Source organism: Malus sylvestris, chromosome 10, assembly GCF_916048215.2.
Source record: "Malus sylvestris chromosome 10, drMalSylv7.2, whole genome shotgun sequence".
Lineage (NCBI taxonomy): Eukaryota > Viridiplantae > Streptophyta > Magnoliopsida > Rosales > Rosaceae > Malus > Malus sylvestris.
This window is the reverse complement of record NC_062269.1, coordinates 25,124,224-25,150,585: the sequence shown is the minus strand read 5'-3', so window position 1 is coordinate 25,150,585 and position 26,362 is coordinate 25,124,224. Positions and strand designations below refer to the sequence as shown.

Below are 26,362 nucleotides of genomic sequence, written 5' to 3'. Positions count from 1 at the left end.
TGTAGGGCATGGTATTTTGGTCGCTGATCCTAAGCATTATACAGGTTGGATCCTGGACTCTGGTGCAACGGATCATATGACATATGATAAGAATATGTTTCAATGTATGACAACATCTCACAGGGAATATATAGCCACCGCCAATGGTACCCGTGCTCCTGTTATTGGTGCTGGCACCGTGTATCTCACGGCCTCTCTCCCTTTACACCGATGTTTACTTGTTCCATTTTTATCACATCATTTACTGTTTATACCACAGGTTACTGAACAATTGGATTGTTTTGTTCTAATGTATCCGTCCTTTTGTCTACTTCAGGATATTCAGACCAAGGAGATAATTGGGCGTGGCACTAAAAGAGATGGGTTGTACTATATGGATGATGTCGTTCATGGCAGAGCTCATGCAGTACGAGTGTTCCATGATAGTAATCTACAAGAAGTGTGGTTATTGCATCGTCGATTAGGGTATGCATCCTTTAGATATTTAAGGCATATGGTGCCTAGTTTATTTAGTGGAATAAATGATTCAGACTTACATTGTGAAGTATGTATTCTTGCTACAAGCCATCGTGCTTCGTTTCCTCCTAGTATGAATAAAAGACCTTTTCCGTTTGATCTTGTGCATTCCGATGTTTGGGGGCCTTCTCCAGTTACTACTTCTTCGGGAATCCGGTGGTTTGTTACATTTGTTGATGATTGCACTCGTATGACATGGCTTTATGTGTTGAAAAAATAAGAGTGATGTTAGTGACATATTTCGATCATTTGCTCAGTTGGTTCAGACACAATATTCTTTTGTTATCAAGGTTCTCCTTTCTAATAATGGCGGAGAATATATCAATTCTGAGTTGTCGGGTTTTCTACGTGATCAAGGGATCCTCCATGAAACCACGTGTCCGCATACTCCGCAACAAAATGGGGTTGCAGAGCATAAGAATCGCCACATTTTGGAAACAGCCCGTGCCTTGCTCCTTGGGGTCTCTGTTCCTCCCCGTTTTTGGCCTAAAGCATTTACCTATACCGTGTATGTTATTAATCGCATGCCTTCTCGGGTGGTTAGTTTTCAAACGCCTTTTCAAGTCCTCACACAACATGCTCCTGTGGTGTCACGTAATACTCTCACCCCTCGAGTCTTTGGTTGTATGGCTTATGTTCATATTCAGAAAATACATCGTAGTAAATTAGATCCGTGTGCATTACAGTGTGTCTTTCTGGGTTTTTCTTCTCACAAAAAAGGGTATCAGTGTTACCATCCTGAAACCCGGCATATGTATGTAACCATGGATATGACATTCTCTGAAAGAGAATATTTCTACACTTCGGTACCTTCTACTTCAGATCACCAGGGGGAGAATAATATTGTTGGTAATCTGAGTTGGTTGGATCTAGGGGAGATGTGATTATTGAACAATGTGTAGGACCGGGAATTGTTGGTGCCGAATGTACAGAGAGTACCGAGTGTGTTGACAACTCAGATGATGGTGGTGATTTGACCAAGCCCATAAGAGAGCCTCAGCTAGAGGCTCGGCTAGCTAGTGCCAAGGAATGTCCTAGTGCTCAACAGTCCATTGCCGAAGCCACTACACTTGTTCTTGCTGAGTCCAATACGCCCTCTCTCTCTAGTTCCAACGTGACGCCCAATACGTCTTCTCTGAATATTCCTGAGGTAAGTATTGTAAATGATTGTGTAACTGATCCAAGTAATAATGTGAGTACTTATAAATTGCCACCGAGACAAAATCGAGGTGTGCCTCCTGATAGGTTTTCTCCTGAAGGGAAGGTGAAGTATCCGATAGCCAATTATGTATCATGTAACAAGCTTGCACCAGAACGTCAGACCTTGGTGAGCAATATGGAGTCTATTCAAGTACCAACTCAAGTGGAGGAAGCTCTAAAAGATCCAAAATGGGCGAAAGCAATGGATGAGGAAATGTTGGCATTACAGAAAAATAATACTTGGGAGGTGATGATGCTACCCGCAGGAAAAAAGACCGTGGGATGCCGATGGGTATTTACAGTTAAATATAAGGTTGATGGAACGGTCGACAGATACAAAGCAAGGTTGGTGGCTAAAGGGTATACTCAAACATATGGGGTGGATTATCAAGAGACTTTCTCCCCGGTTGCCAAGATGAATACGGTACGTGTTCTTATCTCTTTAGCTGCAAATATGGACTGGCCATTAAAACAGTTTGATGTGAAGAATGCATTTCTCCATGGGAATTTGGAGGAAGAAGTATATATGGATTTTCCTCCTGGATATAGCAATGGTGGGAATACTGGAGTATGTCGTTTGCGTAAGTCACTTTATGGGCTTAAGCAATCGCCTCGTGCATGGTTTGATAGATTTACTCAAGTGATGAGAAGGAATGGATATCGTCAGAGTCATTCTGATTATACATTATTTGTAAAACATAAACAAAATAAAGTAACAGCCTTGATTATCTATGTAGAAGACATGATTATAACAGGAGATGATGTTAATGAGATGTCCAAGTTGCAAGGAAACCTTGCAGCCGAATTTGAAATGAAGGATTTAGGAGATTTGAAATATTTTCTGGAAGTTGAAGTTGCTCGCTCACCTAAAGGTATCTTCTTGTCTCAACGTAAGTATGTGCTAGATTTATTAAAAGAGACTGGTATGTTGGGATGTAAGCCAGTAAAGACTCCTATTGTTGAGAAGCATCATTTGGATTTGAATCCAAGTCAGAGATCGGTTGACAAAGGTAGATATCAGAGGCTTGTAGGGAGACTTATTTATTTGGCTCATACTCGTCCTGATATTGCTTATGCTGTAAGTGTTGTGAGTCAGTTCATGCATTCACCAAATGTGGATCACATGGCTGCTGTTATGCGTATCTTGGCATACTTGAAGTTGGCACCTGGAAAAGGAGTATTGTATGGGAAACACGGGCATTTGAGAATTGAAGGGTTTACTGATGCAGATTGGGCAGGTGATGTAACTCATAGACGGTTTACTTCTGGGTATTTTACTTTTGTTGGAGGAAATTTGGTGACATGGCAAAGTAAGAAACAGAAGGTGGTATCACGATCTTCAGCTGAGGCCGAATATAGAGGAATGGCTCAAGGAATTTGTGAAATCCTTTGGCTACGAAAACTTCTTTTAGGACTTGGGTTTAAACCAGAGGAGACTATGAAGTTGTATTGTGACAACAAGTCCGCAAGAGATATCGCTGATAATCCAATGCAGCTTGATAGAACGAAGCATGTGGAGGTGGATCGACATTTTATTAAAGAGAAGCTTGAAAAGAAGATTGTATCAATACCGTTTGTAAAGTCAGATGAGCAACTTGCAGATGTTCTTACTCATGCAGTGTGTGGACGAAAGTTTGGTGACTCACTTGTCAAGTTGGGCATGTGTGATATCTATGCAACAACTTGAGGGAGAGTGTAAACGTGAGTCTTAAAAAATAAGTATGTAAATATATTGTAAATATTAGGAATCCTTTTTTAGGAAGGATTATTTGTTGTGTCCTTTTTTAATTTTAGTTTCCTTATAGAACAAGGATTGTATTTGTATATATTTCAAGGAAGTAATACAAGGAATCATCCCGTAAAAAATTCTATTCCATCTAGAGTTCCTATAAATGTCTAAAATATCGATGATATCGGAAATATCGGTAGTTCAAAAACATAGAAATTTTGATGGAAATATCAGGATAATATCGATATTTTAGACCTTGTGTATGATAAACGAACACAATTAATTGATCTCCAGATCTTCACAGATAGGATCCAGGGAGAATCCTTGTCCGAATAAAATTCCAATATTGCCATAAAAAGAATAAAGTGCATAAGAAAGTAGAAACAGAAAGCTTTTCAATTGGAAACAGACTGGCAAGTTGAAAAAACAAACATTTTATATCATCAAGTATCGACGTTCTTATGAAATTCCAAAACGTCTGGGAATCGGTGATCATGTCAACGGCATACCAGCAAAATCTACAAAATCTTAGATAATCAAATACAATATTAATCGTGAATTACAGATGTCTTAACATCACTAATTGCGTTGTTCACATGAGGAAATGAACATGATTAAACGCGTGACTTGTATTAGTTCATTTGTACGTTTCATTTTGGTTCAAACTTAGGCTTCAAATTGCATATTTAATTATGTGAGCTCAGATTAAGTTAGGTAATATTACATTTTATTTTTGTTGACAATGAGCCATAAGCCTGAAAGAAAAAGAAATATTACATAAGAATATCACGATACTACGAGACTTAAGCTATCTGCAATTAGCAATTGATGACAAGAAGGAGGAAGTTGCTAAAAAAGACTAAACATAAACTGCATGACAAATTCAAACGAGTCAATTCATCAATAACAAAATTCTTTTCACGGTAAAATATATTGAATTTCTCAATACCAACTTTAGTGCATAAGAGCACGACAATTCAATATTAAACTTCTCAAAGAATGATTGTCCACTTATGCATTTAAAACCAATTGTACTGCAAATGCAAGTGCATAATCATATTCCACTTTATGGACGAAACCATATTTACTTGAAGCTAATCCTTCAAGTAGGCAATATTTACAAATTTGGGATCATTTAGTAGAGCAAAATCCTATTAAAAAAAAAACTTTTGTTTCACCAATGGCACAAGAACCAGCAAGTTATACAAAAAAATATGACAACAACAAACGAGTATTTTGCCCATTTTTTGCTTGATTTTCACTCCATTGTCGATTTGACACCTAATGTTGTATTTACCACTTTTACTTCTATTTTCCGTCTAAAAAAGTCACATATGATCATTAAATATTATTTGTAATTTTTTTCTTTCTTAATGTTGTTATTTTTATTTTCTTAAAACATGCACTACAAAAAATAGATATAGATGATTTAGTTGGATTCAAACAGAGTTCAAATAAGTCAAATCAAATCATGCCGTACTAGTTGCAACTTGTGTCCGATTTCATTCGGAATTATACTTTATCAATGTAAAAATCGAACAAGATGGCTCGAATTAATTTGATTTGGCTAGTTTGAATCAACAAATAATTATGTAAAGTGACAAATAAACAGATAAATTATTTACGCACCTTTTTCTTTCCATACGTATTCAATTATTTTTAACATTTGAACGTGATAGATCAAAAATAAAAACGTTTAAAAATAAATAAAGGTGTATAGTAAAAACAAAATGATTGCGAAAATCATATTTTAAAAGAAAAGTTTAAAGAAATTGTAATAATAGTCAATCAAGTAAAAGATGGTGATTATTGATCCTTTAACTTATCAAAATGCGGACTTATGGTCATTTTTGTCAACTCCGTTAGAATTTTTGTTAAAATAAGTCACGTGCCATGCATGTGTGGCTAAATTAAGAGACAAATATGGATAACCAAATGAGAAAAATTGTATGGTCTCTCAACTTTAACCTAATTGGAAAAATATTTCCTCAACTTTAACCAAATTAGAAATATAGTCTCTCAATTTTAACTCAATTGGAGCAATAGTCCATCAACTTTAAACCAATTGGAGCAATAATCCTTTCAACCTGACTCATTTTGACAGAATTTTGATGGAGTTGACTAAAAGAATCATAGCTGCACGTTTTGATAAATTAAGGAACGAACGGTCATAAATTTTTAGTTGATAAACTATTACTCTAATTCAATTAAAATTAAGAGATCATTGTTACAATTTACGCAAAAAATAAAGAGAAAGAAGAGAAGATTCCTTATAATATCCTCGTGTGTTATTTTCCTTTGGCTTCGTATCCCCACCCACACACGAATTGTGGCTTTTTGTCCGCTTGCCCAGTTGCATAAATAGGGGCCCTCTTAATCATCACGAGAAGTTGAAATTCGGAGAGAAGAAGAAGATGGAGAGCGCATCAGAAATGGTACCATTTCCACTGCTGATGACGCCGATCGAATCCAACTACAGAGCCTGCACCATGCCCTACAGATTCCCCTCCGACAACCCCCGCAAGCCCACGCCGACTGAGCTCTCCTGGATCGACCTCTTCTACAACTCCACCCCCTCCTTCAAGTAATCATCCTCATTCTCTCCCCAACCTCCATCATAAACCCTAATTTATTTGGTTTTTCGTTAATCGGTTTGATTGGTTTTTGGCAGGAAACGAGCTGAATCCGACGGTTCGGTCCCCGATGCTCCGGCCAGAGCTGAGAAATTTGCTCAAAGGTACACACTTTACTGATTGTTTTGCGATGGAGTGAATTGGGTTTTTGGAAGCGCCTGCAATCTGTTTGTGTTTTTGCCTGCAAGGTACACTGAAATACTTGAGGACTTGAAGAAGGATCCTGAAAGTCACGGCGGCCCGCCGGATTGTATTGTAAGCTCCAAGTTTTGATTTTATTTTTCACTTTCTGTTGTGTTGTAGTAGTGATGGGATAACGTCATCGTATTCTTAGCATTGAACTTTTTGTGCTTTGTTTGGGAAATCTAGCTTCTTTGCAGACTTCGTGAGCAAGTTCTTAGGGAGTTGGGATTCCAAGACATATTCAAGAAAGTCAAGGTGGGTGCTTTTAACTGTTATTGGACGCTTTATTTCGATTTGTGTAGATATTTGATTGACTTGGAATTTGGAATTTGGAATTGCGATGGCGATTAAACGCTTCAGGATGAAGAGAATGCCAAGGCCATATCCCTGTTTGAGAATGTAGTGGATCTTAATGATGCTATTGAAGATGAAGTCAAGCGGGTAGAGAATCTGGTCAGAGGAATATTTGCCGGAAACATATTTGATCTTGGTTCTGCACAGGTATGTGATTTTCTTGTTGTAGTACTATAAATATTGGAAAAGCGACTACTTCGGTTTTGGTGACAGTAAACTTAACATGCATCATACTAATTCTTAAGGATATGCATGATACATTGTTTCTATAACACTCCTTTCTGTTGTTAAAGCGATATTTCATAGTATTTCATTGGAAACTACTTGACATTTACCTTTTTTTTATGTTCTTGAAGCTTGCAGAAGTTTTCTCAAAGGATGGGATGTCCTTTTTAGCTAGTTGTCAAAACCTCGTCCCTCGACCTTGGGTTATCGATGACTTGGACGCCTTCAAATTAAAATGGCCCAAGAAATCTTGGAAGAAGGCAAGTTATAATTCTAAGATATAGTAAATATTTCTGTAAATCTGTAAGAATTGATGCCACTGTAGATGCTTCTTATGTATTAACCATTTATCTCTTTGACTTCATAGGCTGTTATATTTGTCGACAATTCTGGTGCTGATATTATTTTGGGTATTTTGCCGTTTGCAAGAGAATTACTCCGGCGTGGGACACAGGTTTTCTGTCATATCTTGTTCTTATGTTCAATGCATCTGCATCTTATGGTAGAAACCCCAGAAGTTTTTCTATTATCCCTTCTCTCTCATGGAAAAATATTTGCATTCTTTAGCATGCATTTTTCTACTTGTTTCTTCGTGCCAAATAACAAAAGGCATGAAATATATTATGAGTGCTTTTCCAAAATTTTGAAATTGCTTTCATTACCACTCTCTGAATGAGTTGCCTTGCTGAGCATTTTTACATGATTGCCTCTTATTATGCAGGTCGTGCTGGCAGCTAATGACTTGCCTTCTATCAATGATGTAACTTACATTGAACTGATTGAGATTATATCAAAGGTAACAGAAAAATTTAGAGTAATGTTTAGTTAAATTCTTGGTTGACATGTCATTTTTTAAAAATAAAAAATCTTGGTTGACACTTGAAATTGATATTGTAAGTGGCATTTACCAGTTGAAGGACAAGAACGGAACGCTCAAGGGTGTTGATACTTCAAAGCTTCTGATTGCTAATTCAGGCAATGATTTGCCAGTAAGGGGGTGGAAATTCTTAGTTTGTCATAAGTTTGAATTTATGAGTCCGTCGCTGGACAATGAATATTGTTATAGTTGTGTAACATTAGCCTCATTGGCTTCTCAATTCCTTGTAGGTTATTGATCTTTCAAGAGTGCCACAAGAGCTAGCCTACTTGGCAAGTGATGCAGACCTAGTTATTTTGGAAGGAATGGTAAAAATCTCAAAACTTTCTTGGATTATTACTGTCATTGGTTCGTAAATGAAATGTTGAACTGATTATTTATCGTCGAAGATGAAGTCATGAATGATGTATAATTGGAAGTTCTAGTAGATTTGTGAATATTTTGAGATGATGCAGTCTTGACTCTTCATTGTTTTAATATAACTTAATTGTTTTTGACAGGGCCGTGGGATAGAGACAAATCTTTATGCACAATTTAAGTGTGATTCCCTAAAGATTGGGATGGTAATGCTTGGACTCCAAACATTGTTTTCTTCTAATGACTTCTTAATAAGCATTTCTTTCTGCAGTATACTAATACTATGCAACATCTGTTTGCTTCTCTTCTTTGTTCCAGGTGAAACATTCAGAGGTCGCGCAGTTTCTAGGAGGAAGGCTTTACGATTGCGTATTCAAATACAACGAAGTTCTGTTGAGTTGATTATGTTGATTGTTGTCTGTACTCGTAACCAAATTTACTCCAAGTCATTCAGTACATGAAGTAATAGGTCTTAGCTACTGCAAGAGCTTGTACGTTTGAACTTTAAAAGTCAGCTCTCCTGATGAATAACCATAGCGACTATTAGGCGTGGTTACGATTATTCTCCCATACATGGTATTGTTTCCAGGTGACACAAAATCAACCTCTGTACTGTAGTTTCGATATGAAATAAGAAATTTCTTTTCTTATTCAGTCGGCCTGATAACATTTTGTGTTTAATTTGATACATGAAAGAGTGAAAAATACATGATAGAAGTGCTTTTACTATGAATATGTGGAAATTCTTCTGTTACTCAGAAGCGCTTTAATTTTTTTTTGCCAAACAACGCACTAGCACTTTTTAACTTTTTTATGCCAAATGCATCCAGTTTTTCTACTTTCTACTGGCCAAAGGAAAATGTAGTATTTTCTCATGAATTTCTTGGCCATTTTATTGAAAATTCATCACTTTTGGAAGTAGAACACAGAAGAAAAGAAAAGGAAAAACAATGGTTTTCGGTCATCAGGGGACATCCAATTCAACACATCATTTCTTTTTGGTAGGATATGAAGCCATCTTGTTAATACCACAGATTCCTTCTGGTTTCCCCGTGTTCCTCTTCATCCTTATGTATCCCTTTTCTCCCCACTTTGGCCCCCATGAGTTCTTCACAATGATGTAATCTAACCCCTTCTGAGTTCCATACCCGACTGCTGCTACACCGTGATCTAGCTCGGTTCCACAACGCCCGTTGAAAACCCCCTGAAAAACCAGCAGTCCGTCCTTCGATTAGTAAATAATTAATGTATCTTAGGCATTAATAAAACTCTGTATGGACACTAGCTCACCCCGCTGTAGAACTGGAAATCTCTGCCAGAGGCCTCAATGGCCACGCTGAGAGGCTGGTTTGCCAGTGCCTTGAGGAGAGCTTGCTCGTTGTTTTCCGGCACATCTTGGTACCCGGTGATAGTCACTACGTTTGACTCCGCCTGAAGATAACAAAATCAAACGTAAGATTAAGAACAGCGATGATCCGCTGATAGCTAAATTTTGATCTGAAAATATATGTTTTACCTTCTTTCCCTCACAAGTTCCTTCCTCCATAATGTAGGGGTAATCATCCTCCTTGTGGAGCCCACCGTTGGAGATTATGAACTCAAATGCATAATCCATCAAGCCTCCGTTGCAGCCATTGTTGAATGCTTTGTCGCAATCTATCAGCTGCTGCTCAGACAGGGATGTTAGGTTTCCTGTGACTATCTGGTTTATGCCCTCAACGGCAGCAACAGTGGAAAATGCCCAACAGCTACCTGCATTTTTATCATCATAATTCATATTTTTTAGAGAGAGAGAGAGAGAGGGGGGGGGGGTAATTGGCACTCTACATCGACTGTTACTGAGGAGCTAATTTCGCCTAATCCTCTTAGGTTCATATAAAAAAGAAGAGAGAGAGAGAGAGAGAGAGAGAGAGATTTTCACATACCACATGAACCTTGGTTCTTGATGGAGGTTACAGCTCCTTTCTTTCGCCAGTCCACGGATTTGGGCAATGCCTCTACATCAAAATCGCGGTAACTGAAATCTCCAGTAGACTCTCTCCTTCTGGGGAACTCAGCCTTGAGACCCAAGTACTTGCTCTTGAACTCCTCATGGCTCAAGTCAGCAAACTCATTCACACCAAGCCAGTAGCTATCGACATCGAGGTTCTTATTCCTCTCATCAATGTGCTTCACGTTGTCTCTGAAAATCTCAAACCTATGCAGCTTCTCCTCCATGCTCTCATAAATCTTGCCATGCTTTGATATCCACTTCTCGAAAAGCATGATGAACTTGTCCATGCAGGTCAAGTCCTCGGGAGAATATCCCACGATCGAGAACTCGTGAGCCAGAGCAGAACCGAGAAAGAGAGGTACAAGGAAGGAAAGAAGGGAAATCTTCGAAAATGCCATTTTTTTCGACGAGAGAATGAGAGAGGCAAAGAGAGGAAGAGATGGATGAATGTGAGGGGAGGGAGTGGATTTATATAGTGTTTGATATTTGTGATGAGGTTGCTTTCAAGTGAAGTGGTAGGAATTTGTTTCTACAATACGGAGCCTTTACGGTTGGTTCTTTTGGGCAGGCTTTTGTCCCAAGCAAGCTCATTTGTTTAAGCATAAGCCTTCAAACAAATATGATTTCATTTAAGTGGGTGAGAGTTGCTTGCCACCCTTAGGGGTGGTTTGGGAGTGAGGTGCTTAAAAAAAAAAGCTGTAGAGGTTTTAGGTATTTGGTAAACTGAAAAAAAAAAGGGCTTATTTTGGAAGCTGTTGTGAGAATAAGCTGAAATCAAAGGAAAAAGCTGAAGCTGCTATTTGCAGCTTTGGAAAACTGGTTTTTTTTCAAAGCACACGAAGCTACGGTGCTCCTTTAATGAAAAGACCCACTATCAGACTGTTTTTTTTTCTTTTCAAAAGCACTTTTACAAAAAAGTTTACCAAACACTCTGCTGATTTATTTCACAGCCGCTTATTCTCACAGCAGCTTTTTTTCAAAGCACAGCAATACCAAACTAGCTCTTAGTCTCTAAACAAAGCTATGATTTACATTCCTTTCTCCGTTTTTACTTAGTTCGAGATAGCACCTGGACAATGGTTAATGTTAGCGAGAAACACTTTAATAATCAAATTACAGAAGAAAAAAAATTTCTCACTTGCTAACCGTTAATGTCAGGTGCAACAACAGTTGAGTTGAGTCTAACGCTTTTAAATGTTTAGAAATTCTTTTCCTAATTGTTTTTTTTTTTTTGTGGTCAATTATTTTCCTAATTGTTAGGTGTATTTTTGAATTATACACTTATCTACAATCCTTAAAGTTAAGTCACCTTGGTAATTCTTTTATTTTTGAAAAATACGATTATTTTTTCTTGGGTAAGATGTTAGGCCATCTCCAACCGACCCGATCAAAGGGTCATAGGGCTGAAAATAACTCAGAACGACACGAAAACCGTCTCCAACCAAAGGCTAGGTCAAAGGGCTTGTGGGCCCCACCGGGCCAAAACACTCAAATCAGGCCAGCGAGCTGGCCCTTCCATCCAGCCAGTTAGCAACGGCTAGCTGATGTAAGGTTACCGTTGAAATTTTTTTTTAAATTAATTTTTTTTCCTATAAATACCTAAGACATTCCTACACCATTTCTCACATACTTTTCATCATTCCATACTATCTGAAAAATTATTGAGAATATATAAAGATAAAAAATCCGAAGACTTATTCATTTAGCGACAACTGGCACTCAAAATATGTCTGAAAATTTTATTTTAATATGGTAGTTTTTTTTTTAATTAGCCATATTAATTCAATTAAAATAATAAATTATTGAGGGGTTCATGTTTGGCCTATAGCCCTTGGCCCCCTCGGTTGGACATAATATAAAATATGGTCTGACACTGTTTATTAAAATATAATTTCTTGCAGGACTATAGGGTTAAACATGACCCTTTGCCACTCATTTGGCCCCTCGACCCTCCTTCGGTTAAAAAACATACTGATGAAAAATTGAAGCAAAGTCATGGTTTTAATAATCACGGTAGATTGTAGATCCAAACCTTCTGTCAAGTTTGTTAGTTAATATGCTTCCCTTCATTCAATTTCAAATCTTTTCTATATAGTTTAGGTGTGTTCAGTGTATATTATTTTATCGATTGTATAAAAATAAAATCATGACAGATTGACATGAATTTGAGTTTCGTGATACTTTTCGGTCACTTATATTCGTCTTATGGTAAAAGTTATCACGTTTTATAAAATCATGTCCCGAAGCTTGTTACAAATGCTCCTTTTTTTGTGTAGTGCCAGAGTCACATTGAAAATTCAAAGCAGTCTACCTTATTGTACGAGACTTGATTTTGTTGGGTAACTTCCAAACTAGGAAAATTCGAGGCAGAATCCCACCACTGTACAATTTGATTTTCTTTTTTCGACAAAATAAATTCATTACCAACATAGCAAATTTACACAAAAAAAGCGCAATTACAAGGTAAGCACAAAGCATAGAAATGGACCCGCAAAGCAAATTAAAACAGACTTTGGAGCGCAAAGCAGAAAAAAAAAAAACCCTAGCAGCTTTCTACCACCGCTGTTGCCGGGACACCGCACACTAACCATCACAAACCAGCACCCCCAACAAACGCATGGGATCAGTCCAACCAAAGCCCCAAAAGTGAAGGAAAAAAAAACTCCAACATCCTCCAAAGAATACCACAAAGATTGCAGCCACAAATCGAAGGAAGTCACTAGGAGAAGACAAACCACAAGCAACAGACAAGCAACAGTGCCAACAAAGGCAAACATAGGTAAAGAGGTGGTGTGAACACCCGAACCGGAACTCTACGCACCTTCCGAGAAAACCACAACAAATCGTGTTGAAGATAAGTGGTTGCATATCTCGATTGATGTGGGTTCGAGGAAGGACGGAGACAAGTGGGAAGGGTAGAGGTTGGGGTAATGAGAATCATGATCAGGGGGTTGATGGACAGCAGGGAGTGAAAGCAAGGGGAGATCGGAATCGAGGGCTGAAGATTGTGAAATATAAGGCAAGAAGGGGAGGGGTAGAGGACAGGGATGATCGGGACGGACAGCAGGGGGAAATGCAAGCTAAGGGAAAACGAAAGAGGAAAAGTAGGGGACTGCCACCGACCCTGGCTGCAGGTAGGGTCGTTGGCGTCAGGGGTTGAAGAAACGGAAAAGACACAACGGCGAGAAGAACTCTCAGAGAGAGAGAGAGAGAGAGAGAGAGAGAGAGAGAGCAAACGGGACAGAACTGTATTCCATACAACTTGGTTGTTTTGATGGTAAGTTCCCACCTAGTGGCTGTCAAAAGTAATTAGAACAAGCGATTTCACAGATATTTACACCAGAACATGAGTAGATTGAAGATCTCTTACAACCTTATTTTTGTTGAAATATTAATTTAAATGTCAATCGATGAAATGTCAATTGATTATGTTTTACAAATGGAACTCATCAACAATCACAACTAAAGGCAAATGTCGGTCGATGAAATTCTACAAGAAATTTGAAGTATCTTTGGAAATCTAACCTTGAACCCACAAGTATTGAATGAATTGAACACAAATTACAGGAGACGAGTATGTTACTTATCAATCTAATCTGAATTTTGAATAAGTATTCATGACATATATGAATAATTTGAATAGAGCAAGACAAAAATATCTGAGTAACATAATCCTTTACACTGACTGTAGAACTAGGCGGAGATAGCGCAATGAAGTCGTCATTACCTAACCTTCCCAATTGAATGCAGATAAACCGCAACCGAGACAACGCTGGAAACAAGAAAGAAGCATAGATCAGCTATTGTATTTCTCATGATGGCTAAACTGATGTTTCCCTTACTCTTATTGTGATAAATGGTAACTATTTGAGATCAGTGACGGTTTCGAGAATATCAATCAAAATACAGACACCTACTACCAAATTGTCAAAAATATCTTTTGACAAGTTGATTATGGCCAAGCCACTCCCAACCCAATACATATGGCATGGCACATGACAGAATTGAATGGGTCTGTAGGACTCAACTAATTGATGATATAAGTATAGAACATAGATGTTTCGTGTGAGCAGAGGAAACTTACGTCGAGCCAAGGAAAAAGGCGAGGGATAGATGAAAGCCAAATAGAAACACAGAAACAACTGCTGTAAGAAGCATTGCCACTGAAGTAGAATACACCTGCAGAAAGTAGCTAAATTAAGATCGAATTTTCGTTGAAGGCCAGGAAATATTCAAGGTGTGATTCCAACAAATGTCTCATAATTTTAAAACCCACAATATATGAAATGCATATTGTTAACACAAGTAGGCCATCTACAAAGATTTAAAAGACAGCAGCCCCATAAACTCCTCCACTTTCCGTAATTTCACGTATGTAAATCAAATTAAATGTAAGAATTTTGTAATAGGATGCCTAAGCATAATTATAGGCCATTATAAAGAAGCATGTAAAAGTACTTCAGTGAATGCTTCCCCAAAATCAAAGTTGTAATTCCGTGTCTTACCTTCACAATATTATCAGCATACTTCATAACCATAGACACAGCGATACCACTGCAAAGGGAACAAATATAAGCAATCCAATAGAAACACGATAGGGAATATGCATAACAAGCAAACAGCCATTGATAAATTGATAAGAAAAAGAGGATACATAATCGACCTGAGTGCGTGGTTGAAAATCATGAGAACTGTAATAAAAGAGTATCCATTGAAGAATCCCCTGAAAACGCATTTTCAAAGGCAGGATATTTTAGCAATGAACACAAAAATAACTGGTAAAGCAATAGACCCAACAAAAGAGAATAATCAGAAATGGAAAACAGAGATTAAATTACTTGTTCATCACTGCATCAAAATCTTGAACCAGTATAGCAACAGCATTGAAGGCCATGCCAAACACGTACATCCAGAAGTTCTGCACATTTATATTCCTTGCAGGACGCTTTTTCATTATGGCCTGCCAATATTATATAGAATATTTAGTCAACCATAGTGTTTTAAAAGCCATTAGTGACAAATCTAAACCCAAATTTTGATAAAATTGAGTATGCTGGGTTAGCTATTTGCACATTTTGTGATGCTTTAAACAAGAAGCGGAGAACAAGCTGTTACTTAAAAAGTCACCTCGGTGTATACTCCAGCAAAACCACTTAAAAGTGCCATCACCTGTTACAAAAACAAACATGGCAAGCTATAAAAGGGGGGAAATAACAAAAATAAACAAATCAGATTAAGACTCTCAAAATGTTGAGAACTCACAATGGCCATCACCCAGCCTTGGAATGGAGTTTGGAGAACACTGTCAGATCTGCAAACGGAATGCCATTTTAACAAAGTTATTGAACTAACTCAAGCTGAAACTTCTATAAAATAACAATTAAAAAGCGGTAAACAGTGTTCTCTGTGCTCTGATTTTCATATATAACTAAGGAATCACAATATCGGCAGACGAGTTTAACTTTTTAACCTAGAGAAAATATGCAGGATATTTATGACTTGAGTTCCTCCATGAATTCAATAAAATTAACTCCCTATCATCCACATGAGATGCACCATGGATCAATCACATGATAGGATTTATTGAGGTTGAAAAGCCAACAAGTAACAGCAGTCTGCTGAGAGACAAACTCATCATAAATTCAATCAGATTACTGCGTGGAAAAATATGGCAGTTATGACACTTACTTTGGGTTCAGTTGTGCCGTAGTGCACCCTGCACATAGTATAATGAAAGCGGCCCATTGAATCTCACTTAACCTGCAGTAAATACAGGTGGAAACAAAAGCTCATAAGAACTGTATCTTCAGCCAACAGTATATAGCAGCACACAAACTAGGCAGCTTAGCTTAGTCGTATTTACTTACTTTCTCTTGAGTATGATTCTGTATAAAATTCCAGTACTGATAATGTTGAAGTTCTTCAGTATTTGATAACCCGGAGCATCCACGTACGCAAAGATATAATACTGCCACATACAAATGAGCGCTAGAAGCAATCACACTTCAGAAAGTAAGAAGACCTAACACACTGATGCAAAAGAAAACATACTACCGCAACCAACCTGAAGCAAATTCTTGATTAGGTAAAGAAATGCAGGAATGGGGTATACAATAACTTCATCCAGCTTTGCACTCAACCTAATTTAAAGACAGAATACAATCATGTAACTTCGGGTTTAAATCCCTTTACGCCGCCTATTACAGTCATTCATCAATACCCAAAACATTATACAATGAACAGAATCGAGTTCTCCCGTAACATCACTATAACTCAGCAACAATGCACAAGTTACACAAAGAGTAAAGACCTGTTATCTTCAGTAACACCTTCATTGCTCCAGATTCGTGCCAAAGCAGCAAGCGATATTGCACACTTCAAAGCCTCCACCTACTTCCCAAAACACAACCCATTTCAAGTCAAGCGAAAAGCCACATTACAAAGCATAAATTCCTAAACTTTAACGTAAACTGTAGCTTCATCTGCCTCAGTACTCACCGAGAAATTTGCTGTGGTGACACTGTATTCATACTTCCCAGCCCGCTTCGACCACACAATCAATATTGCTTGTGAACTCGTGAAAACGGTCAGAGCTATCGTAACAGCCGACCTATTCCAATCAACCCAATACCACTAATCAAATTAAATTAAAAATACCAAAGATTTGAGTTAATTGGAAGAAATAGAAAAGTTGGGCACACTTGAGCTTCCACTTGGTGAGATCCACTGGCTTGACCCGCAAGCTTTCGAGGTCTTGGGGGGCCGAAGATTCGTCTTGATCCTGCAATTGGATCAAATTGGTAATGAAAAAAGGTTGAAAATTTGAGGATTATAGCAAGAAATCTGGTAACTTATATGGAAATTACCTGATCTTTGAGCTTCCTATACTCCATTGCTACGCTCTGTTTGGTTTTCTTTGTGTAAATTTTGATGGTTTTCAGATCCCCACAGCCATTGGAGGACACTGGGGAGTGAGCCACAAGGAAGAATAAAACCGACGGAGACGACGTCGTTTGAGGCTGTTCTTTCCTTTTTGGTCTGAACTCGCTAATGGACCGCGTTTTCTTGCTAAAATCCATAATCCGAAAGGGCAGATGAAATGACCCAAGCCCAATAAGAAACAGAAATCGGTTATTTGGTTTCCGCGCACTCCTGTTAATTTATGAATTTTGATAATTCATAAATAAAGAAGAGTGCGTGAAGTGAAAATATGGGTGCGGAAATCGCTTACCTTTATCTAAGGAGGTTTCTATATGCATTCAGAACATGTTTAATGTTTATAGAGTACACTTACCATATATTTGTATCATTATTTGTATCATCTCTTTAATAAAGCATAGGGCCCACCAACATATGCAGGTCTCATCTTATTAGAGAGATGGTACTAATATGTGGTAAGAGTAGCACTTTTTATGTTATAATTGACTTGAATATGATAACTTAATATAGTCTCGTCTGGTAGAGGGTTGGACTAGAATGAATAATCTTCCAAATGAAGGATAACTATGTTTAGATTGGACTAGAATGAATAATCTTCCAAATGAAGGATAACTATGTTTAGATGAACTATGAGTACTCATGAATCTTACAATAGGATTAAATGCGGAAATTAGTTAACATGAACTCAAAAACTAATCTTTTAATCATGAAAATTCAAAGCCTAGTAGGTGGTAAACCAAAACTCAACCTCAATATACATGAATAGGGAAGAGATTTCATTACACCTTTATTGATTCCTCTTTGAATTTGAAAAGGTTAATTACCTAAGGGAGGGCCTTCATTCCTTTGCTCATAGGCACCTTGGCTCCTTGGATTTGAATGATGAAATAAAATCTCCAAAGTTCCTAAAAGAGGGAACCTCTAATTTCTCCACACCAATATGTGATGTGAAGAGGAGATGAGTGACCTAGGAGAAAGATTGATGTTAGTGAATCTCCTCCTAGGGGCCGGCCTACGTAGAGAGAAAGGAGAAATGTTAATAACCTTAAAGGTTACCTTCTCAGCTCTTATTTTCATCTTATAATGTTGCATGATGATCTAAATCATCTATTTTCTAAAAATTAAACAATTTCAATTATCGCACAATTGTATGACGAAAATGAAAGCCGAAAAGGTAGAGCAGAAGGTAAGTAGCATCCCCTTTGAAAGTCCCATTTATTAAGGTATACTCTACTAAACAAATGTCAAATTACATGCTAATTAGAAAATAGCAATTCGGTGTGAACATGAAGATTTCTTTTGGGGACCCGAAAGAGAGAGGTGAGAGTCGAGAGAGACTCAGAGACATAGCAGAAATTAGGGAGGAAGAAGAAAACTTATAGCTTATTGTTTAATTCTCACATAGTTTTCAGTAGTTTAAGGGGCCCCTTTAAAATGTGTTAATGTTTGTGGAAATTTACTTGTCACTTATCAAGTAACCAAAATGTGCATAAAACACGTGTTTTGTATCCTTTACAATTTCTACAATTTGTGATCACAAAACAAAAATCTTATATGTTACATCTTTTTAATTTCTTCATTTTCATTTCACTCTCATCGATCAAATAACAACACAAATTCTTCAATTTCATTTCTTTGTATCATAGATATGTCTTGAATTTCAATCGCCTTTCATGTTACGAGGATGTCACTGTAACGGTATATCAAGTCAATTACATAATGTTAACAATATGTGATTGACTTGAGACACCGATACAATGAAATTCTCATTGTAGGTAAGTGCATGTAACTATGTGAAATTTAACTATATAAATACAAGGTCAAATTAAGAACTAAAGGAAGGAAATTTAACATTATAAATTTATAAGTTTTCATTTACTTCACACAGTGATTAATTTGAAAATTAAACGATTACAAAAGGGTTAACTAGAAGACAACACGATTATAAATGAGTCGGCAACTCATCCACACAACCTATTAACACAAACTGTCAACCGTAATTTAGATATAAACTTTGAATACACGCAATCTTTCTTAAATCACAATGTCAACCTTTGTCATGTTTTTATACCATGTGTCGTGCTAGCAAGACGCGTGTTATTACTTATTAGATAAACATGTTTAAGTGCATGTGGTCCAATATCTTAGTGGATAGAGTGTTGAGTTTTTGCTTATATGTCCCGGGTTTGAAACTTTCTCCTCTCCTAAATTATTGTAATAGTTTTGAAACGTACCCTCCACTTAATAATAATAAAATTAAAATTAAAATTAAAATAAACATGTTTAAATCAGTAATTAAACAACATTGCAAGCAATGTTAAAATAGAGAGGGATTAATGAGAGAATGACTCATGTAATTTGCAAGCAGCAGATCCAGACTTTACAACCGACAACTCAAAGGTGGTCCCCGCATTCACACTCTGGCTCCTCGTCCTCCCCCTCCTCCTTCTCCTCCTCCCCCTCCTCCTCCTCCTCCTCCTCCCCACGTTTTAGGGACGAAAGTGATAAATTGCTAAAAACTGTGCCTTTTGCTACTCTTAACTCCCAAGTTATCGTTTTATTATCTTATCCTTTTTCTGTTTGTTTTTATGTCAACCAACCATTTCATGCCAAAATATTGGGTGATATTCTTTGTTCTAGTAACTTAAGATGTCGATGTATATTATGATATTTACAATGATGACTGCATCCTCATCACAATGATTGGGTAAGCAACAACCCATCCAATTCCATCCTTTTTAACCCTAAAGCAACAAGAATTTTGACCCATAAAAGAAAATCAAGAAATTGAAAGATGAAAAATGGTTGCTTAGTCATGCATGGTAAGAATGTGTGGATGGAAATTTAAGAAGAGTTGTTTGATAAAGACAACTGATGAGATACGGTGAGATTAAAATATAAGAATCATATTATTTTGTAACAGTTGTTGTAAACATGAAATGATCCATTCTCGAACACAAAACATGTGACATGGTAAAACTTGGTATTACGAATTCACTTCAATTATAACACACGTTGGACTTATTGTGACTCAAGTCGACTTATGTAGTGGATTTTCACTTTTAATAGTGTGATCAAAAGATACAGATACGTATTTATATTTGATTCCTAATAATTTCTCTTTAATTAGAGTAGTTGGTTGCTCCTAATTCTTGACAAGCTGTAAACAAAATACTCACTATATTTACCAAAAACAAGTCTAAATTAAAAGAGCAAGGCATGATTTCACCTATTTAATTATAGTATTTTGGAGTTAAACCCTAAATTAAGCCCTTAAATTATCAAGAAAAAAATATTAATAAAATCTCCCAACAACGCTGAGAAACTCCCCCACACACCCTGTCCCCCATCACAGGAGGAGAAACAAAAAGCTGTAAAATGCAGAGAGAAGAAATACAAATTGAAAAGAAACTCCATGGACCCCACCGTGGCCCCACACATCACGAATAAGAACAGCTTGTGATGGAGCTGTGAACGCTACATTTCACCACCCCACACGCACCACCTTCAAAATAACACACAAACAAAACCCCCACAAACCACATTTCCTCCTCATCCTCCTCTGGTTTTCTCCATTTTCTCAGAGCTCGATTTCTCAGAAAAATGCCCGCAAATCATTCACTTCCAGTTTCTCAGGAACAATTAACAGAGCAGCCCGGGCTGCGCAGGCGGCTGTCGTCTCTGTCCCTGAAGCTCCAGCCCATCTCTTCACCTGCAACCTCATGGGCACTAAGCCGGTCGAAATCGGTTTCCGCCATGGGAGAGTACGCCGGAGGATCCATTAAAAAATGGTGGGTCCAGAGCTGGGCATGGATCATGTCCAGGAAACCCATTTTTGCCCAGGATCTGGAGATGAACGAGGAAGAAACCAAAGTGCTTGGATCCGACAACAGAGGAAGCTGGAGGCATGTGTTCTACAAAGTCCGGTCGGAGCTCAAGAAACTCGTGGGCTCTGATGTCGGAAGCCTGCCACAAACTTACAGGTACAATTTTGACGATGGGAGGACCAAAACCAAGAAAGTTTACGGCTGAGATTTCATGGGTAAGTGTTGGTTTTTGAAATTAATCCAGAAAGTTGGGTCCTTTGTGGAATTAATAAGAGATTCGAAGGTCCAAAAATTCGATAGCAGATCATCAAAAAGTACTACTTGTTAATGTTAATCTTTGTTGTTGTTCCAAACATGAAGATCATTTGTACCAATGTAATTAGACTATGTTGTTGTTTTTTGATGTTCTTATCTTTGTGCCATGTGGGATTGTTGTTATAGAGGGGTCGGGTTGAAAAATTAATGGTGGTTTGAGGGTTCTCTGCAATTTGTGGAAAGTTGAAGGAGTGGTTGGCAAATGCAGACGTGGTTTGATCCAACAATGGAGATTGCAGAGGTTGCTGCTTATCATCATAAAATTAGGGAGCATTTTATTGATTAGTAAATACTAAGTATCATGTTATTATTTTTATTTTTTTTAATTACGAAGCAATTATTTTTGCATATTCTCTCCTATTATTTGTAAGTGTTAATTTATGTGCTAGTTAATATATAGTAAATGAATTATTTATAAATTAGCTGTTCTTTCTTCTTTCTTCTTCCTCTTCCTTGAGATCTTGCTTAATTCAATCATTATCTATTAAGAAAGTTAGGATTTTAAGTGATGAAAAGTCAATTCCAATATTGGTAGATCTAAGACGTGGGATGCGTGCCTTTGGACTCAAGTTTGCTCCTTTCAAAAAAATAAAAAAAAAGTAGAGAATCTCTACAGTCCAGTCCTTCATAGGATACAATATCTTAAAATAAATTCGAACACCGGTGCGTAACCACTCATATTACATGCATTTGTAATGATCGAAATTCAGAACGTCTAAGTTTACATTTCGTTTCTGTTTTTTTTATCAATGGACCACCTTTTTAAGATTCTCTTTTGTTTCTTTGGTAAATGGTCAGAATAAATTCCAGAAACAAAGCAATATGGCCAGGATGGGGCGTCGGTGGCGTAGTCGAAATCGTTGAATACCACTGCCAATGGACGATTAGGTTATGGAACAAACGTACGCGTTTTATAAAAGAACCAAATGTCATTATATGCTAATATAATTGTTGCTAGCAGAACTGACAAATTATCAATGCATTCTTAAAATGCTGAACCGACGCGGTGCATTATTTGGTATGAATGCAAGCGAGCACGATGGAAACCAAGTTTTCCAGACAAAGATTACTCCATGAAGACTCATCTCCTGTCCTGGAATTCGTATCTGATTTTGCATGGTGGGGTTTGCATGCTTTGTAAGGATTAAATTCCTTTGGATTTTTGAGAAAAATAACAATAATTGAAGACAAGCCAGTTCCCACAACCGAGTAGGAAGTGTCGGTGTATGTTCTGTTGCTCATTATTTTTTCAAACACATAAAAAAAGTAAGGAACTACTGATTAGTTATTAGTGTAAATAAAACTTATTAATTATTTAATTTTGGAATTTTGAGTTTGTGACCAAATCCTGTATGGCACATGGATCCCAGGATTGGATTGCACCGACTAAATAGTTGACAATTATTGGAGGGTCAATTGGTAATGGCTGAGCTGCCAAATGCTAATTAATCATCAAATTTCAACCCTTTTACTACCAACATTATTCTGACGGAAAGGGATCCTCTCCGGATCCCTTCCTCCTAATCCATCAAATCAGTGGATTCGTACCTTTGAAATTTGATCCAACGGTTAAAGTTATTATAACTTTTAAAGTGGACTCATGTTTGTAGTCGTTGGATCAAATTTCAATGGCACGGATCCACTGATTTGGTGGATTAAGAGGAAGGGATCCGGAGAGAATCCCTTTCCTTTTCTGACAATTAGGTTAATATTAGAAGCAAACCACAATTTCACCCTCCCCTTTGGACAACCCTCTCTTTCTCTCTCTAGCTATGTCCCTCTCTCTGTGCAACTGCAATTTCATGCTCCTCTCTCTCAAGTTCCTTCAAATATATCCATGGCTGGCCTTAAAGCATATACAAATTGAAAAAAGAGCTGGTGGGAGAAGTTGGGAAGGATGACGCCAAGCTACCCAAGTGGAAGGGTGGTCATGGTGTTAATCCTAAAAATTACCAAGTATATGTAGCGCGCAGACTAAGTAACTAAGAGCTAATTACGTCATTTTTGCAGTTGGTGCGGAAGTGCCAACTCGCCACCGAGTTGAAATAGGCAAGTAAGATGTATATAGTGTTGATGTCGAATCACACTGCTGACTTCTGGGTTAAGGGACTACAGCTGAAGAAGGAACACTCTTGGTCTAGGGTTCTTAGAACTTAAAAATAAGGTTGCTAGTCTCGCTATGAAGTTCAAAATCCTTTGCACCCGGTTCATTGGTTTTAACTATATTCATGAAAATATAAGTGCGTTAACCCAAATTAGATTGTAGGACAAAGGTACTCAAAATGAATGAGTGACATTAAGATGAAAGTCATTCAGCATAATGAATGCTAAATCTTGAAAAACCTCGGAGTAACCAATCATAGAATACCTCACTTCGCTAGGAAGTTGATAAGGTGACCTCTTTTGGTGAGAAAAATTAGAAACTCTTTGCTGGCTGAGACTTGGATAGATAACGAACGAAGATAAAAAAGTGTTGTTTAACCAAACTAAAGGTCTCCTAAGCTAGGCAGGTTCTACGGTTCCTTTGCTGTTTAACCAGACTAAAGGTGTCATTGATTGTTGAGTATAGTGACGTCTAACCAAACTGAATATATGTTAACAAGGAAGGGTTAGTGAGCAGTTAGTGTTTTCTCATGGTGTAAGAGGGTTTCAATCATAAGGATGCCTTTAAAGTCCTTCAATCATAAAGACTCAGTTGGGCTGGCATTATCTTAGGATGACCATATGTTCATCTCTGCCAAAGCAAAACATGCCCTTTGGTGCATCCCTGCCAAAGCAGGGCATCACCATTCGGTAGACTCCAGTCAAAGCTGAGTCTATATTGTTTTCTCACATTTTTTGTAGTAATCAGATCCAAGAATTTGGTAAACTTCCGCTTTCTACACTGCTACTTCAGGAGCGAGTTAGAAACATGGAAGGACGAGAAAAGTATTCTCTAATCAAAATTCGATCGGATTTATAAACTTCAGAATTGTACTCATTCATAGACGTAATCTTGGTGTGTTTCAGGCAATATCTCGCATGATCAGACGGTCCGTAGGATCGAGCCAAAGAACCATGAAATCCTCGTTCGGGAGGCACTTCCGTTTGTAATGCTTTGGGCATAAGTCTTCGAATTAAGAGCATGACGGATGCTTATTCAGCTATTCCATGCCATTGTTGGCTTCAATGGTTTCTCAGCTACTTGATAGTCAAGTGGAGATTCACGTCTTATACCCACATAAAGTGGTTTCTGATGGAAACGTCCAAATAAGGGAAATTGAACTTGTGACGGTTCGACAATCCACTAAATTGGAGGGAACAAGATTGTGATTGGTGCTATAGGAATGAATCATCCATAAGCATCAAAGTTAGAACATTCGAGTTCAAGACATGGTTTTCATGAAAAACTTCGGGTTTTCATGGGTGTATTTGTTTTATGAAAACTTTGGGTTTCAAAGGCATTAAATTTGAAACTACAAGTTCAATTTAGTTTATGAACGGTTAGTTCATAAAAGAAAGGTTTTGTAAGAACACAAAATACAAGGTACTGATTTACGTGAATGGATTTGAGTTAATTCGAGAACTCAAGTGTGAGTGCTTTGGGACTACGAAAGGATGTCAACTGTTCAAAGAAGAAAAATAAATTATTGAATCGTTAATCTCCAAAAGTGATCTTCATGTCAATAATTTTGGATTTCTTGTCAGATTAATGGACTACTGGTCACTTTTAATTAATTTAATAAATCGAGACCAAACGGGGTCGATCGTGGAAGCAAAATGATGACATGTTGGTCTTATTAGCTTTAATTGGCGGCGGGTCAAGCGACAAGTGAATTATAGCTTAATAAGCGTTAACCAAAAAATGCCCCAAAAATATTTGGTATGGTTAAAAAGCACGGGATGCCAAAATATGGCATCGATTCAAAAAGAGAAAAAGGACGCAGCCCAACACGTATTGGCTGGTTGCAAAGTCACAGGTCAAGGCCTTGCAGCAAAGATGTAGGCCTATTGGGCCTCGAGGACATGGCTACAAAACAGCCTATTAGCATGCTGGCTAGTAGCCCAGCTGCTATGAAGATGATTGAGTAAAGAAAAAGAAAAATAACCCAGTTGGGCTTTTGGGCCGAGTGAATAGCAAGCCCAAAATAAATAAATAAAGGCTAGGGTGTCATGAGAAAAAGCCCAGCGATGCTGGGTGTGGGTTTCGCCGGAGTAGCTCTACGGCGCCGCCCCAATCTCGATGGTTTCAAACTGGAAACAAGCTGGGATTTGTCAGAAACACATGGATTCTTCAATGAAGAACCTTCTCGACGTCGATGGCGTTTCCAAAAACCAGTGAGATTTGCGAAAAGTCTCCAAAACAACATCGAGATTTCGAAGTAAATCTCGAGGTTTCGAGGTCGGGGACAACTTCCAGTCATCGTAGGTCACCTGAACTTTCTTGGAGATGCTAAAGCTCGACTACAGGCGAGCTGGTGTTAGGTGCGACGAAGGAGACGACGTCATTTTCGTATACGTTCTATATTTGGGTTTTAGACTTGGCTTAGAAACTAAGCGGCTCAGCTTGGCTTGGCGTGAGCGCAGCTTCAAGTCGTGGCTTCAGCGCATTTTTCTTTTCTTTTTTCAAGTTTTAGTTTTAGGGTTTTCAGAACCCAAAGGGAATCAGGGCTTGAAGCCTAGCAAAGAATGAAGGCGGTTCTCGCGCATAGCAAGCCCAAAAGGGCTGCTTGGTTCCCTTGTTTTCTCGATTAGGGTGGAAAAAAACCAAAATTGCTTCTATTTTATTTTGATTATTTGACTCACAAATTCCACATAGAAAAAAATTGCACAATGCATGAAACATATATATATATATATATATATTGGAAGGTAAATGTAAATGTAGGGGGTTCATGCTTCATGGTCGTTTCAAGTATCTTCCTTTATTTTAAGCGTACCTAATTGGCAGAAAACGACAAAATCCTTTGAATTTGTAGAAGATCCTTCTCGGAAAGCCGGAAATGCATCTCTAATGCGTTGTATCACGTTCAACAAAGAAAAATTAAATTGAATTAATGGCATGTAGATCAATTCAATAAAATAATAAATTAATCATATAAAGAATGATTAAAACATTATACTCCCCTGATTGAAGATCAAACTCTCTTAACGCAGCGTTAAAAGCGTGCTAACAATGTGTTGTAGGCATAATTTATTGAACAATTATGGAGGCCATATAGAGAGAGGGGGTGT

The 26,362-nt window shown here is 37.7% G+C and overlaps 4 protein-coding genes across 5 annotated transcripts; 2 read left to right on the top strand and 2 right to left on the bottom strand.

The window, feature by feature from the left end:
- Positions 1-5,800: 5,800 nt before the first annotated feature.
- Positions 5,801-8,724, top strand: LOC126585236 (damage-control phosphatase At2g17340-like). The gene is made up of 12 exons (XM_050249648.1): positions 5,801-6,029; positions 6,117-6,182; positions 6,267-6,333; positions 6,448-6,516; positions 6,622-6,762; positions 6,972-7,100; positions 7,208-7,294; positions 7,562-7,636; positions 7,752-7,829; positions 7,948-8,025; positions 8,218-8,280; positions 8,393-8,724. Exons 1-12 carry the CDS (start codon positions 5,860-5,862, stop codon positions 8,474-8,476), a joined length of 1,107 nt encoding a protein of 368 aa, XP_050105605.1. The 5' UTR covers positions 5,801-5,859; the 3' UTR covers positions 8,477-8,724.
- A 217-nt stretch (positions 8,725-8,941) lies between these two features.
- Positions 8,942-10,518, bottom strand: LOC126585237 (cysteine protease XCP1-like). Its single transcript, XM_050249649.1, has 4 exons — positions 10,000-10,518; positions 9,591-9,826; positions 9,365-9,505; positions 8,942-9,278 (listed from the first exon to the last, which is right to left on the bottom strand). The coding sequence occupies exons 1-4, from the start codon at positions 10,463-10,465 to the stop codon at positions 9,063-9,065; spliced, it is 1,059 nt and encodes a 352-aa protein (XP_050105606.1). The 5' UTR covers positions 10,466-10,518; the 3' UTR covers positions 8,942-9,062.
- A 3,060-nt stretch (positions 10,519-13,578) lies between these two features.
- LOC126587684 (CMP-sialic acid transporter 2-like) lies at positions 13,579-17,094 on the bottom strand. Its single transcript, XM_050252773.1, has 14 exons — positions 16,934-17,094; positions 16,769-16,848; positions 16,566-16,677; positions 16,378-16,457; positions 16,132-16,207; positions 15,935-16,035; positions 15,756-15,827; positions 15,330-15,378; positions 15,195-15,236; positions 14,906-15,027; positions 14,731-14,790; positions 14,573-14,621; positions 14,152-14,246; positions 13,579-13,839 (listed from the first exon to the last, which is right to left on the bottom strand). Exons 1-14 carry the CDS (start codon positions 16,958-16,960, stop codon positions 13,791-13,793), a joined length of 1,014 nt encoding a protein of 337 aa, XP_050108730.1. The 5' UTR covers positions 16,961-17,094; the 3' UTR covers positions 13,579-13,790.
- A 3,381-nt stretch (positions 17,095-20,475) lies between these two features.
- LOC126587117 (uncharacterized) lies at positions 20,476-22,353 on the top strand. 2 transcript variants are annotated; one of them, XM_050252090.1, is made up of 2 exons: positions 20,476-21,048; positions 21,947-22,353. In XM_050252090.1, the coding sequence occupies exon 1, from the start codon at positions 20,610-20,612 to the stop codon at positions 21,036-21,038; it is 429 nt and encodes a 142-aa protein (XP_050108047.1). In that variant the 5' UTR covers positions 20,476-20,609; the 3' UTR covers positions 21,039-21,048; positions 21,947-22,353. The 2 variants fall into 2 exon arrangements, with proteins under 2 accessions (XP_050108047.1, XP_050108046.1); XM_050252089.1 differs by lacking the exon at positions 21,947-22,353 and adding an exon at positions 21,275-21,567.
- Positions 22,354-26,362: the final 4,009 nt, after the last annotated feature.

Coding starts and splice junctions, on each gene's coding strand:
- LOC126585236 (XM_050249648.1), top strand. CDS start 5,860: ATGGAGAGCGCATCAGAAATGGTACCATTTCCACTGCTGATGACGCCG. Junction 6,183..6,266: donor GCTGAGAAATTTGCTCAAAG/GTACACACTTTA, acceptor TTTGCCTGCAAG/GTACACTGAAATACTTGAGG. Junction 6,517..6,621: donor ACATATTCAAGAAAGTCAAG/GTGGGTGCTTTT, acceptor TAAACGCTTCAG/GATGAAGAGAATGCCAAGGC.
- LOC126585237 (XM_050249649.1), bottom strand. CDS start 10,465: ATGGCATTTTCGAAGATTTCCCTTCTTTCCTTCCTTGTACCTCTCTTT. Junction 9,827..9,999: donor CAAGAACCAAGGTTCATGTG/GTATGTGAAAAT, acceptor ATAAAAATGCAG/GTAGCTGTTGGGCATTTTCC. Junction 9,279..9,364: donor ATTTCCAGTTCTACAGCGGG/GTGAGCTAGTGT, acceptor CTGGTTTTTCAG/GGGGTTTTCAACGGGCGTTG.
- LOC126587684 (XM_050252773.1), bottom strand. CDS start 16,960: ATGGAGTATAGGAAGCTCAAAGATCAG. Junction 14,247..14,572: donor ATGCTGATAATATTGTGAAG/GTAAGACACGGA, acceptor TACTTTCTGCAG/GTGTATTCTACTTCAGTGGC. Junction 13,840..14,151: donor GCCTTTTTCCTTGGCTCGAC/GTAAGTTTCCTC, acceptor TCTTGTTTCCAG/CGTTGTCTCGGTTGCGGTTT.
- LOC126587117 (XM_050252090.1), top strand. CDS start 20,610: ATGCCCGCAAATCATTCACTTCCAGTTTCTCAGGAACAATTAACAGAG.